The sequence below is a fragment of the Myripristis murdjan genome, chromosome 21 (genome assembly GCF_902150065.1).
Source record: "Myripristis murdjan chromosome 21, fMyrMur1.1, whole genome shotgun sequence".
Lineage (NCBI taxonomy): Eukaryota > Metazoa > Chordata > Actinopteri > Holocentriformes > Holocentridae > Myripristis > Myripristis murdjan.
Genome location: NC_044000.1, coordinates 25,596,676 through 25,610,362, shown reverse-complemented (window position 1 = coordinate 25,610,362; position 13,687 = coordinate 25,596,676). Strand labels below are relative to the sequence as shown.

At 44.1% G+C, this 13,687-nt stretch overlaps 1 protein-coding gene across 1 annotated transcript in view; it reads left to right on the top strand.

The window, feature by feature from the left end:
* Positions 1–13,687, top strand: part of ttn.1 (titin, tandem duplicate 1) — a 202,656-nt gene that overhangs the window by 135,879 nt on the left and 53,090 nt on the right. The window contains 16 exon segments of the mRNA XM_030081335.1: positions 97–417; positions 847–1,131; positions 1,445–1,750; positions 2,733–2,860; positions 3,552–3,729; positions 4,079–4,354; positions 4,856–5,155; positions 5,310–5,612; positions 6,324–6,623; positions 7,434–7,721; positions 8,285–8,587; positions 8,867–9,169; positions 10,836–11,141; positions 12,087–12,374; positions 12,754–13,044; positions 13,225–13,512. Coding sequence (XP_029937195.1) covers positions 97–417; positions 847–1,131; positions 1,445–1,750; positions 2,733–2,860; positions 3,552–3,729; positions 4,079–4,354; positions 4,856–5,155; positions 5,310–5,612; positions 6,324–6,623; positions 7,434–7,721; positions 8,285–8,587; positions 8,867–9,169; positions 10,836–11,141; positions 12,087–12,374; positions 12,754–13,044; positions 13,225–13,512 — 4,464 coding nt within the window.

The following is a 13,687-nucleotide window of genomic DNA, read 5'->3' as shown; positions in this document are numbered from 1 at the left end:
AAAAAAGATTAAACTGTGAAAGAAATTACTCATGATAGTCAGATTTTCAAATTAATCCATGTCTCCATGTTCACACACTGTCACATGTTCTTACAGAGCCTCCTGCACCTCCTACCAACATGAAGGTTCTGGATAGCACCAAGTCCACCATCACCTTGGGTTGGACCAAGCCTGTATCCGACGGTGGAGCTCCTCTAATTGGCTATGTGGTAGAGATGAGGATAAAGGGAACTGCTAAGAAGGGAGACGAGGGCTGGAAGAGGTGCAACGTAGCTGCCCAGCTGGTTGTGTGTGAGTTCACTGTCACCAGCCTGGACGAGAAGCTCGAGTATGAGTTCAGAGTGTCGGCTCAGAACCAGGTGGGCATGAGCCTGCCCTGTGACCTGGAGGGAGCTGTGATGCCCAGGGAGATTCTAGGTGAGGACATGATATCGCATTAATAACAACGCAGACATTCCAAGCAGGTCATATGTAATCAGATTTGTTTTTAATGGTATGTTAGTTGACTATATATTAATCAAATGACTTCATTGTTGTCCCCCGTGATGATTGGCCCCGGTCCATCTGACACCACTGATCGGAATTTAAGGAAACGTAATGATGTGTCATTGATATTCTGTCATTTTCAAAATAAATTACAAAGGCTAGCCTAAGACAAAGGTACAATTACAGCTCAAATTACTAGGCTCCTGAGTGGCCAAGACACTTTATTTATTTGACATCTTTTCGGGCAGACATGCTAAGTATTTTGGTTTTACATCTAACCTCAGAGTCATTGATGTGATAATGCCATACAAAAACTGAAACATCTAATGCCAATACTTGTTTTGTTTATTGTACCAACAGAGGCACCAGAAATTGACCTGGATGCCAACTTGAAGCAGGGCCTGACAGTGAGAGCTGGCTGCCCCATCAGACTCTGCGCCACCATCCGAGGCAGACCTCCACCCAAGGTCACGTGGAGGAGGATGGGCATAGACAACGTGGTCAGGAAGGGACATGTGGACATCATCGACACCATGACCTTCCTGGTCATCCCAGACAGCACTCGCGATGACTCTGGCAAATACTCTCTGACCCTGCAGAGCGCTGCCGGGGAGAAGGCTGTGTTTGTCAACGTCAAGGTTCTGGGTAAGTTCTGGTTTGGATTTGGCAAGATGGCCGTGCGCACAGATGCAACAGCTCTTGGCTTTCTGACTCAGTGCATATTGCTGGTGCGCATAGTTTGCTGAGCCATTTTTTACTTTTAGTCTTCACCATGTAAATGCAATATACAACATTGTGCAATGCACAATGTTTTTAAGTGCAGTACCCATTCTTTTTATAGTGTTTATTTTAGTTACATATTTATTGAATGTGTACTTGCTGTCTGGCTTAAATTGTGTTATTAATTTGCACTGAGTAGGAGTAATGCTCCTAATCCCATTGTATGTTTTACCAACAGACACTCCGGGGCCTGTGGTCAACATTGAGGCTTCAGACATCTCTCAGACATCTGTCAAGCTGAACTGGTCCCCTCCAGAGATCGACGGCGGCAGCGAGGTTACTCACTACATTGTTGAGAAGCGTGAGATTGACCGCAAGACGTGGGCGACTGTCAAGTCCGAGTTGGACAAGGAGAAGATTCCCTTCAAGGTCACTGGTCTGATGTCAGGCACCGAGTACTACTTCAGAATCACGGCCGTCAACCAGTACGGTCCTGGAGTTCCCAGGGTGTCACCAACATCCTACTTGGCATCGGATCCTGTCAGTATGTATTGCTCCTTTTTCATCACAACACCAGAACATATAGACTATTGCACACACTCTCAGAAAACAAGGCTCCAAAGGTTCATCTTGAGAGCACTTGACATTAGAGATGGGGAAAAAAATGATTCACTCAAGTATCGTGATTCTTACACTTTAGTAATTGATTTTTGGATTCCTGAATTGATTTAGAGTAAAGATATGAAAGCTGAGCAAAGTTTGTCTAAATTTTGGCAAGGGAAAAACTTGACCTTTGAAAAAGTTGGCCTCCCTTGACCTCTGACCTCCAGATGTGTGAATGAAAATGGGTTCTCTGGGCAGCCACGGCTCTCCCCTTTGCAGACATGCCCACTTTCTGCTAATCCCATGCAGTTTGGGCCACAAACCCTGCAGTCCAAATGTGTTCTTGTGGCCTGCTGTAAAATGGTGTGGTGTGTGGGCCTAAACAGTCTTGGAGTTGCATCAATTGGCTTTGACTGGGAAGCTGAGAGTCTTGTGGATTCAATGAGCCACATTTGATTCATGTGTGATGATGTTCGCTCCTATAGCAGCCATTTCAGTGCAGTCAGAGTATTTTTTCAAAGTGGACGTCACGGTATAAAATGACCTCTAGTGACCTCTAGGAGAATCACAGCCTCATGAAACTGTACAGACACAAACTAGAGAGTGAGGCCGTTCAGAGTAGCTCTGCTTCTCCAGCTAGACTGACAATAAGGGCCAGTTTCTGACACATTTCCACAACAGAGGAAATGTCAATAAATCATTATATTGAATCACAATACATCATCACAATCACAATTGTTATATCAAATCAGCACCCAAGTACCACCCCAGCCCCACTCAACATTGTGCTGCACTGTCTCTGTGATGCGCTTTGTAACTTTGTTTGGTAAAGGCCTACGTAAATGAAGATATTACTAGTATTATTACACCAACATTTCATATTTCCTCAACGCCTCCACACATCGAATTGATTTTTTTTCCAGGTAAGCCTGATCCTTGTCAGAAGATCGAGGTTCTGGAAATCACTAAGAACAGCGCTGTTGTGGGCTGGGTAAAGCCCATGAGGGATGGAGGAGCCAAGATTGACGGTTATGTGATTGAGTACATCGAGGTCAAACCTCCGCCGGAGCCTCCTGCCCCTGTTGAGGTGTGTTACCTGATTGGATAATGCTTTTTTTTTTATATATACTTTTCTGCCACTACTAAAAGAAATCTTCCCATGTTATCACAGGATGTTTTCACAAAGAATGAAATAAAAAAAGCAAAAACTTAACCAGCCACCAATGAACTCAGTCCCTCTTGAGTTCACACTGTAAATTTAGACTTTAAAGAGAGACACTTCTGTTTTCTGGTTCCACAAGTAGAGCTGAGATCTCAGACCACCATAACCTGATCAGAACTCAAACAAACTGATCAAACAAATTGAACCCCATCAGCGTTTTCACTTTTTCTTTTTTATCATTTTGTTGTGTTTCATTTTTTAAGAAGCTTATGACACATTAAGAAAGGGACAATGACGTTTCACTGCATTACCAGAAGTGAAAGAACTGTACAACCTCTGTGCACAAAGTATCTGAATCATGGTCTGAGTCTACTTCAGAACCCACAGCTCACCTTACAAGTTCTGTTATTGCACTTGCATACGATTGCAGTAAGTAGCCTAATCACCTTAACCTAAATAATCTAAACGCAGTACTGCCAAAAGATGAGACATTTGTTGCACGTCTCTAAATCTACAACTTCTGCAGGTTCCGGAGGGACAGGAGCCGCCTCCCCCACCTCCACCGCCTGTGGTGGAGGAGGAGGAGGAGCCTGAGAAGGAGGTGTGGAACGCCTACACCACGGTGAAGGGCCTGTCCATCTCTATCAGCGGCCTGAAGGAGGGCAAGAGGTACAGGTTCAGAGTGGCAGCCAAGAACATCATGGGATGCAGCTTGTTCACCGAGACCCGAGATCCGGTCGAGATCAAGGAGCAGATGTGTAAGTTATCACTGCGCAATCCAAAAAAATAAAACGCGAAGACCAAACAATGCACAATGTTTTGTTTTGTTTTTTTAGCATTAGACATTCACTCACATTCAGCTAGGTGGGGAAAAAAAGGACTTCTATGTCCCTCGTCAAGAGTTTCAGGAGTTTGGGTTTTTTTTTTTTTTTTTAAATCATATTTAGAGCTTCAGAGTTATGGAATTCATTGAATATGACGCTGAAGTTGTGCTTTTAGGACAAATTGGTTAAGAGTTAACAGTAACAGTAATACAGTATTATACTGCATTTTATCCACCCTCCATATCTAAAAACTGATGAATAATCCTGGTCTTTCTGTCCTCAGTGGAGCCTAAGATCGTCATGCAAGAGACGGTGAGCGCCCGAGCCGGTGCCAAGCTCAGGGTCGAGGCGCTGGTCTCCGGGAAGCCGATGCCCACCTGCCAGTGGATGCGTGGCGAGAACAAAGTGGTGCCGTCCAGCCGCCTGGCTGTGCACAAGTCCGGCAACCTGTGTGTGCTCATCATCAAGGACGTGTCGAGGACGGACAGCGGCGAGTACAGCCTGGTGGCTGAGAACAGCTCCGCCAAGGTGGACCAGGCGCTGAAGATCATCATCCTAGGTCTGTGTCACCAAATTAAACAACCACATGGCAACAGCATGGCAAAGCCCTGCCATGAAAAATATAGAGAAAAACAATTGAAATGCAAAAAACAGACAATTCCAGCATGTTATATGTAAGTCTAATGTACATCTGACTATAACACCAAGACAATAAGAATTTCCTAATTTCCAAATTAATAAATCAACCAATAGAAAACAACAGACTTCTAATTCAGTCTGTGAAGTTAATCTGACCCTGAAAAAAGAAGCCAGCAACTGTGTCTATGCAAAATTATATCAGAACTTTAATATCACCCCATGAATATTTATTTTTCAGAGACATTCCAGTTAGCTTTTCATGTTAACGCACACATTTGGTGGCTGATATAAGCAGCAACATCTTACGTATCAGTATATAAGAAAAAGAAAACTGATTTGCAGTGGATTTTCCTTTACTATAAATACAAATTTCTGCTGCTGCTTCTGTTTCAGTGTTGATTTTTCCTTTTGTGTGTTCCAGACATTCCCGGTCCTCCTGAGGGTCCCGTGGAAATCAGCGACATCGACTCCGACGCCTGCTCACTGTCCTGGAACAAGCCGCTGGAGGACGGCGGCAGCAAGATCACTAACTACGTGGTGGAGAAGTGCGACATCAGCAGAGGCGACTGGGTCACAGCTGCCTCCTCCAGTGGAAAGACCAGCTGCCGGCTGGGAAAGCTCATCCCCGGGAAGGAGTACGTGTTCCGCATCCGTGCAGAGAACCGCTACGGCATCTCCGACCCCATCCAGTCGGACAGGATGGTCGCCAAGTTCCCCTTTGGTGCGTTTCACAGAATCATCTAGAAACATGTCACCCGCAGTGCCTGAAGTTCTTTGTTTATTTTGGGCAGATGTCCAGGCTCAGGTGTTTGTCCTTCAGGTCTCTTTGAAGGGACCGAGTGCCAGTTTATTTTAATGTATTTTTCTGCCACCAGATGTGCCGGGCGAGCCGCTCAACTGCCGCATCAACAAGACCAACAAGGACTGCATGTTTGTGGCCTGGGACAAGCCGGAGAGCGACGGCGGCAGCCCCATCACCGGCTACTACATCGAGCGGAAAGAGAGGAACAGCCTGCTGTGGGTGAAGGCCAACGACACTGTGGTCCGCACCACCGAGTATCCCTGCGCCGGTCTCATCGAGGGCCTGGAGTACACCTTCAGAGTGTCTGCCATCAACCGAGCCGGCCAGGGCAAACCCAGCAAGAAGACTGACTTTGTCACCGCCAGGACCCCCGTCGGTACGCCCGTTACTCTTATTCTTTATTTGGATCACAATTCGCTTCGAGGAAGTGGTTGCTAATCGTCCAGGAGTCTGCATTCACTGAAAAACATCTACTCAACAAGTTCAGCTGTTACTGACAGGGCACGGGGAAAGTTATCATGTGGATGGTATGGAGGTTTAAATGGAGGTCGTAAAATGACTTAGAACTGATTATGATTGAATTTTGTTTTTTCTTTTCTTTCTTTTTTAAGGTGCTTATCTTGGCTTCTGAGTTCACATTCCTTTTCTATATTATTCACATAATTTATTTTGGTAAAAAATAGCATTATATTAATGTTGATATTTTTAAAGGCAAATTCAGGATCTACCTTTTCAACCTGGCTTTTAATTGTATATTAGTTATTTATTTGTATATTTTTGTATGTATTTTAGCCTGTTTTGCCCTCCCGGTGCTCGGTTTTTACTCCCCTCTACACATCTCCTCTCTTTAACCATTTTACTATTTTATCTTGCACTCTTAACCATTCATTTTCTTTTTTTTTCTTATTTATTTTCTGATTTTCATGTCACACTAATTTTTTTCTTTTTTGGTCTTTTAAGTTTTAGCTAATTCTTGTGGGTCTTTATCCTGTGTCTGATGTTTTTTTAATGTTTTTTTATGGATAAAAATATGTTCGAAGTGAAACTTTTTTTCTTACTTGTGCTTGTTTCCGTCACTGCTTCACAGACACGCCGGGTAAACCGGACATCCTGGACGTGACCAAGAACTCCGTCACGCTGGTTTGGACGCGTCCCAAGAACGACGGCGGCAGCAAGATTGTCGGCTACTACGTGGAGGCCATGAGGCTGCCAGGAGACACCTGGATGCGCTGCAACACCAGCAGCCAGAACGTCCCACGGGAGGAGTACACAGTGACGGGCCTGGAGCGTGACCTACAGTACCAGTTCAGGGTCATCGCCAAGACTGCCGTCAACATGAGCAAACCTTCGGAGCCAACGGACCCCGTCCTGGTCTGCGCTGAGAACGGTGAGGCTCTTTTGGCCAGACTAAACCAGTTTAACTGTCAGCTTTTCAGCTTGACCACCATTCATTTGTTTCTTCACTCAACAAGAAGTACAAAGATGAAACATTTTTCTGCCACTCTATATCCAGTGTGGCACTATGGCACATCAGCGCTCTTTATCTTCTGTGTTACAAAAGCCTCGTGGGATCTGCAGAGGAGCAGATGATTACCTGCATGCCCAACACGTCATTTTAGATGACTTGTTTGTTTGTAACCCTAACCCAACTGATGGGTCCTCATTAATAGTTTCATAATGAAGAAATGTCTCTTTATTCTTTATTTGAGTCCCCATTAGCTTCCAGAAAGTGGTCGCCAAACTTCAAAAACAAGACAAATGTAAAGATCAGTAAATGAAGTAAAATAACCCCACATATGAACCAAAACTGTAACCTGCAATGAAAACAAAAGCAAAACTGTGCAACAACAAAAAGCAAAAAATAAAACAATAGAAATATTCTGAGACAGAAAACCGCAATTATGTTTGTGAAAAATCATTTAATCAGTTATTGTTTTATGAACTTTTTAAAAGAAAATCTATTTTTAGCCTGTGTGATGTCGATGGGGAGTGTGTTCTGAACAGAAGTTCTGTAGAGAACCGTTCTCATTGTACAGTTTAGTACTTGACTTGTTGAGTACTCAGCCCCGGGACAAAAAACAGTAAATACAGTTTGCCATGACGAACTGTGAAGGCCAAATTTATTTTAATACATCATATATAAACTGAAAGAAAACATAAGGAGCTTAAGCTTTGCCTCTCTTGTGCCTGAATGCAGTTCCTCCAAGAGTGGAGCTCAATGCCAAGATGCAGAAGGGTTTGACGGTGAAGGCCGGTGCCACAGTCCTGCTGGAGGCCGAGGTCTTTGGAAAGCCTATGCCCAAGGTGACCTGGAAGAGAGGAGATGACAGCCTGAAGTCTGCTGAGGGTCAGGTCATCAGCCACCAGAGACACCAGTTCCAACTGGAGATGATGGGCGTCACCAAGGAGCACACAGGAACCTACACAGTCCACGCCGAGAACGCCAGTGGATCCAAGACTGCAGACATCGAGGTCAAGGTTCTGGGTGCGTACTCTCATATTTTATTTTACTCTGTGGCCCCCCTGCGAGAGCGAAAATTTCCCAGGCGGTAAAAACTGCTACCGCAGGGGCACCGGCACCTGTATTGATAACAGAAAACTGCTTAGCAGCGCTGATGATTTTTTTTTTTTTTTTTTTTTTTTTGCGCTCGTTCCTGAGACTTACAACCTGCTCACAGCCTCTGCAGTTGCAAGTTGAAAATCAGTTGAAATCAATCCAAAAAAATCTGCAGGAGACATTACTGATTAATTTCTTACAAGCAAACTTGTGAAACTTCTTACTGTGAATAGTGACTGAATCTCAATCTTGATAGAAAATTAGATTTTTGATATCCGGGACTGGCATCATTTGGTTTGCTACCATGTTTGCCATGTTCTGACAAACCTTACGCAGTTGATGACACCAGGTAGGAGATATCAAAGTCTAGACAAAAAATCCAACATTTGCCTCTTACCTATTTATAGATATGATGTGACATAAATCCTGAAGTTTTTAACAGACACCGCCACACCCTGCTGACCTCCTGACGTATATTTCTGTCTCCCCAGATGTCCCTGGTCCTCCTGCCAGCGCCAAATGCGACGAGGTGTTCGCCACCAGCATCAAGGTGGTGTGGGAGCCTCCACTGAACGACGGCGGCGGCCCCATCAAGAGCTACATCATGGACAAGCGTGAGACCAGCAGAGCCAACTGGGCCCAGGTTTCCGCCAAGGTCAAGGGAGACGTCCACGAGTTCAAGGTGGATAAGCTGATCGAAGGTCATGAGTACCAGTTCCGTGTCCGTGCTGAGAACATGTGGGGTGTGGGAGACGCCATCATCACCAGCCCCGTCATCGCCAAAAACCCATTCAGTGAGTCCAACCATTACATCACAGCACAGCGACACTTCCTCTACATCCCTCCATCACCACAACAGCATGACCATCACTTCTAGAAAAAAGATTAGACATACCAGTGCTACAACAAATATGAAAAGAATATAAGTCAAAACAACTGTAACTGTTTATACATTTCCAAAAAACATTAAACACTTTTAACAACCACTGCTGCTAAAAACTCCTTGAGAAACCCTGCATTATTCCATGATAACATTTTATTGTAACAAAACCAAACTCTGTTATGTTTTGCAGCTGTCCCTGGCCCCTGCGAGGCCCCGCTGATCACTGACGTGAAGAAGGACCGCATGACCGTGAGCTGGAAGGAACCTGCGGACGATGGCAAGTCCACCATCCTGGGCTACCTGCTGGAGAGGAAGGAGACCAAGGAGATGAACTGGACCAAGATGAACAGGAAGCCCATGATGGAGAGGAGCTTGGACGCCACAGGCCTCACCGAGGGAACTGAGTACGAGTTCAGAGTGACTGCCGTCAACCTGGCTGGGCCTGGCAAAGCCAGTGAGCCTTCTGCTGCCACCTACGCACAGGACCCCATCAGTGAGTAGAGCATTCCATCAGAAGATCAAAGTTTGACCTGTGAGACATTTTTGGAAGTACCGTATTGATCTGAATATAAGATGACCCTGATTTTAAGACAACCCCTCTTTTTCAGGACCCTTTTTTGGAAATATACTTTTTATATGGACATTATGCGACACCAGCCAATGCTAGCTTTAAACTCAGTGCGGGGTATGTTGAGCTCTGTGGCAACTTCAAGTGCTTTTTGCTGCATCACAGCCCTCATAACGGGCAGTCCTTCACTACGTTTCTCATTCACAAAATCGCACACCCTCCTGTCAGTCTCGTTGAATCGACCAGTTTTTGGACCACGAAAAGCCCTTCTCTGGCTGTGGGTATTTTTTTTTTTAGCTCTTCTTTCTGAGACCGCCACCGTCTCACATTGCACTCAGGGCCAGGGTTAAGGGATGTTTATTTACCTTGACAGTTTCGGAGGTAACTTCAGAAAGCGTCCAACTGTCAGCTGGAGCGGCATGTCAGCTGGCTGCTACATTCAACCGGGTGGCGGTGCACACCGGCCAGCCCATCTGATGCGCCCACCCGGTCAGGTCTGCCGGATCTGACAGGTGTGTGGCGCACACAGACTGCCATATATACCTTTCATCATAAATCAACTTTTGTTTATACGCGGTTGCAGCAGCACCATGGACAGCGACACAGACAACATGGTTGATTACTGATTGCGCAATGCCGCCATTCGCCGGTAATCAAGCTGCGCACATTAAACGATTTTGCGGAGGCAGGAGGAAAGTTGCAAGATTTACGTTGTATCCACGTTCGCACTGCGTGCCTGACCGTGCATGTGCTCGTGCATGAACGCCCATACCGTGCTGGAGCACACCCCTTCCAACCGTGCCAGAGCGGGCGAAGTGTACTGTATTCAAGCACGGAACATATGCAAGTACAATACATGTGTGTTTGCTTAGACCCCCAATATTAGAAGAGGGTGTTTTTTTCAGGGCATTTTCAATGGAAAAAATATCGTCTTATATTCAGATCAATACGGTAAATATTTAGACTAGAGGGGTTAAAGGAGTTGTCCTGAACTCCTGATGCATTTGTAAGTTCTGTTCTTTTGAGAAATTAGTGACATTTATGGATCTTTACCACATCATAACAAAGTGGACAGCCCTCCAGTTTGAAATTGCATAGTTTGCCTTTAATATTCCATTGTTGTATTTGTTTATTTATTTATTGAGATTATCTTATTTTTGAACTTTTTTTGAACAACAAACACACAAAAAAGCAATCAAGCAACATTTTTTTTTTTAGCTGCAACCACACCTGCCTTGAGAGCCTGTTTTTAGTGGGAAGGAAAGGCCCTCATCATGTCAGAGTAACCAAACAGCCAAATCACGGTCTAGCTGGATATTTATTTTATATTATCTGAGCCAATTAAATATGCCATGCCAAAAGTTACTTAATACTGGATAGTGGCAGATCAGGTGTGACAGTGATCCTTCAGAAAAACCACATCTATCATTATTCAATTATTTTTCTCTGCAGGAATCCAAAGTAGCCTTCGTGTGAAATGATATATATATATATATATATATATATACATATATATATGTGTGTGTGTGTGTGTGTGTGTGTGTAAGTGCCTGTCTCTGATCTAACCTGAGTCTCTGTGCTGCGCCCGTAGCTCCTCCCGGCCCCGTGCTGAACCCCAGTGTCACTGACACCACCAACAGCACCATCAGCCTGACCTGGACCGCCCCCACCAACAATGGAGGAAGCCCCATCCTGGGATACCTGGTGGAGTGCAAACGGACTGATGCCACAGACTGGATCCGCTGCAACGTGCCCAAGAACCTCCAGGACACAAACTACACCATCCAGAACCTCATCAACAATTCTGAGTATCAATGCCGCATCACCGCCGTCAACAAGGTCGGCTTCAGTGAGCCGTGCGAGGTTCCCGGCACACACATGGCGAAGGACATCATTGGTATGTTTGATTTGGCATTCTCAGCTGTATTACCCAGAATTCTGTTATCCAAGAGAAATGCATGCAAGACTTCCTTATTTAAGCAAACTCAGTGGAAGAAGAAAGCGTAGAAATCTATTTAATAGTTTTTATTTATAATAGAATGCTGATTTATGAATTAGTTTTTTAAATTTTATTTTGTTTTTCAATGAAGTTGCAGTCATATATGTAAGAAATGTAAGAAATGTCTCAGTAAACCTCAGCACACACTCATGCTTGCTGTCCTAACACATTTGACAAAACTGATACACAATCAAACTAAACACATTTTCCCGAGAGTTTTATTTTATTTTATTTTTGTTTTGTAAGAACACAGTATTTTGTCGGGTAGTTTTAGATTTTTAAGTCTACTTTTTATTTTTATCGCCGTTAATGAAAATGTTTTTTCTCCCCAAGTTTTAGTTTTAACTAGAAACCTTAGTCCACATTCTCCTCCTCCTCCCTCTGTACTTTGGAGTTTTGTCGAAACACATTAGTATCACTTTGTATTAATAATTAATGTCATCACTTAATATTGATAATTAATATTAATACATTAACATCACTACTGCAAGGCTCCATTCTGGCTGAGCTTCACTGTTTACCACATCAGCAGTGCATTATCACATATCAGTTATCAGGTATGCCGATGACGTTTTCTCGTATATTGACTTGGGTCATAGCCAATGAGATTCAGTCGGCATGATAGTTACATAGGACACAATATTTTTCAGTTAGTTTTCTTTTTTTTCAAGTCTTTTTTTTTTATTTCTAAAATGTTTTTGCATGCCCAGTTTTAGTTTAGTTAACTATAATAACCTTGGTGCTGATATTAATATAGCTGTATTTATTGATAGTCTTCAACAAATACTGATAACAGTAGATCACGCTAGATCACCAAACCAATAAAGACTTGTGTGTGTGCAGTTGCTCCAGAGGCAGAGCTGAGTGCAGAGCTGAAGGACGTGCTGGAGCTGCGCGCAGGCTCCATCATGAGGCTGCATGCCACCATCAAGGGCCGCCCCTTTCCCAAGATCACCTGGGCCAAGATGAACACCAACATCAAAGACCGCCAGGGCATCATCATTAAGTCCAGTGACAAGGACACTCTGGTGGTGGTGGAGAGCGTCAACAGATATGATGCGGGCAAGTACATTCTCAACCTGGAGAGCATCTCCGGCATGAAGATGTACACCATCATCGTCAAGGTTCTCGGTGAGTAAAAGACTGCTTATGTGGGAGTGTGTGTACAGAATTGATAAACCATACTAGTACTCTTTTCATAAAAGGATCCATCAAAAACAGTAACACAACCTGTTTTGGGTATATTTAAGGGCTAAATGTTTATTTTTATTTCATAATTTTCATTTTGCGCTGAAAAAGCTATCAAAGTGCATATTTTTCTTACATCTGAAAAATACAGTTTGTAGTCCAGGGCATCTCTGTAGCACCATAAAACCTGCAAAAAGTAGCAATTCCTGCAATTTGGACACTGTACTTGGCCATATTGTGATGTCAACAATGTTTTGATTAATTGTTCAGCCCTATTATGTTTTAGGAAATGCCGTTCTAATGTGTCGTGTTACTTCTCCAGATACCCCTGGTCCGCCAGTCAACTTGATGGTAAAAGAGACAAGCAAGGACAGTGCCTCCATCCTGTGGGACGCTCCTCTGATCGACGGTGGCTATGCAGTGACCCACTACATCGTAGAGAAGCGTGATGCTGAGAGGAAAGCTTGGTCCATGGTGTCCAATAACTGCCCCACGACGTCATTCAAGGTGTCTGACCTGGAGGCTGGAAGGTCCTACTGCTTCAGAGTGTCTGCAGTCAACCAGCTAGGTGTTGGAGAGTCCTGTGAGACTGCTGACTCAGTCAGAGCTTCAGGTGGGTGTCATGGTTCTGGATCCTTTCCTTTGCTCTCTGCTGGTGATGTGTGTATTCGTCACTGTGTAGGTTGAACAAAGTCAATAAACACATTCACAGAGAAAAGACAATATCATATTCATTCTTAATTAATTTATATTAATTACATAAAATGACCTCATCTTTTTTGTTCTCTTGTAGAGGAGCCTGGGCCTGTCATGGACTTCAAGACCCTACTGGTTACAAAGGACTCCTGCACCCTGAGCTGGAAGAAACCCCTCACCGATGGTGGTAGCCGCATCATCTGCTACGTGCTGGAGGTCCTCAATGGTGAAGACAAGTACAAAGAGCTAATGAGGTCCAAGAACATGCAGTACAGTGCCAAGGACCTGGTGGAAGGAAGAGAGTACAAGTACAGAGTCAAGGCTGTCAACGATACAGGAGATGGTCCCGTTAAGGAGCTCACAGTGGTGGCCAAGGACCAGATCAGTAAGAGACGATCAAAATATTAAGCTTTCAAAGAACAAGAAAAAAATTGAACTCACAGTCAGTCCAAATAATAAGATGTAAATGTACTCCTTAATTTGTACACTAGTCAAACACAGAAAAGTTAGTCCTGTCTAGTTCTTTGTCTGAAGGATTCTTTATATGATGATGATTACCT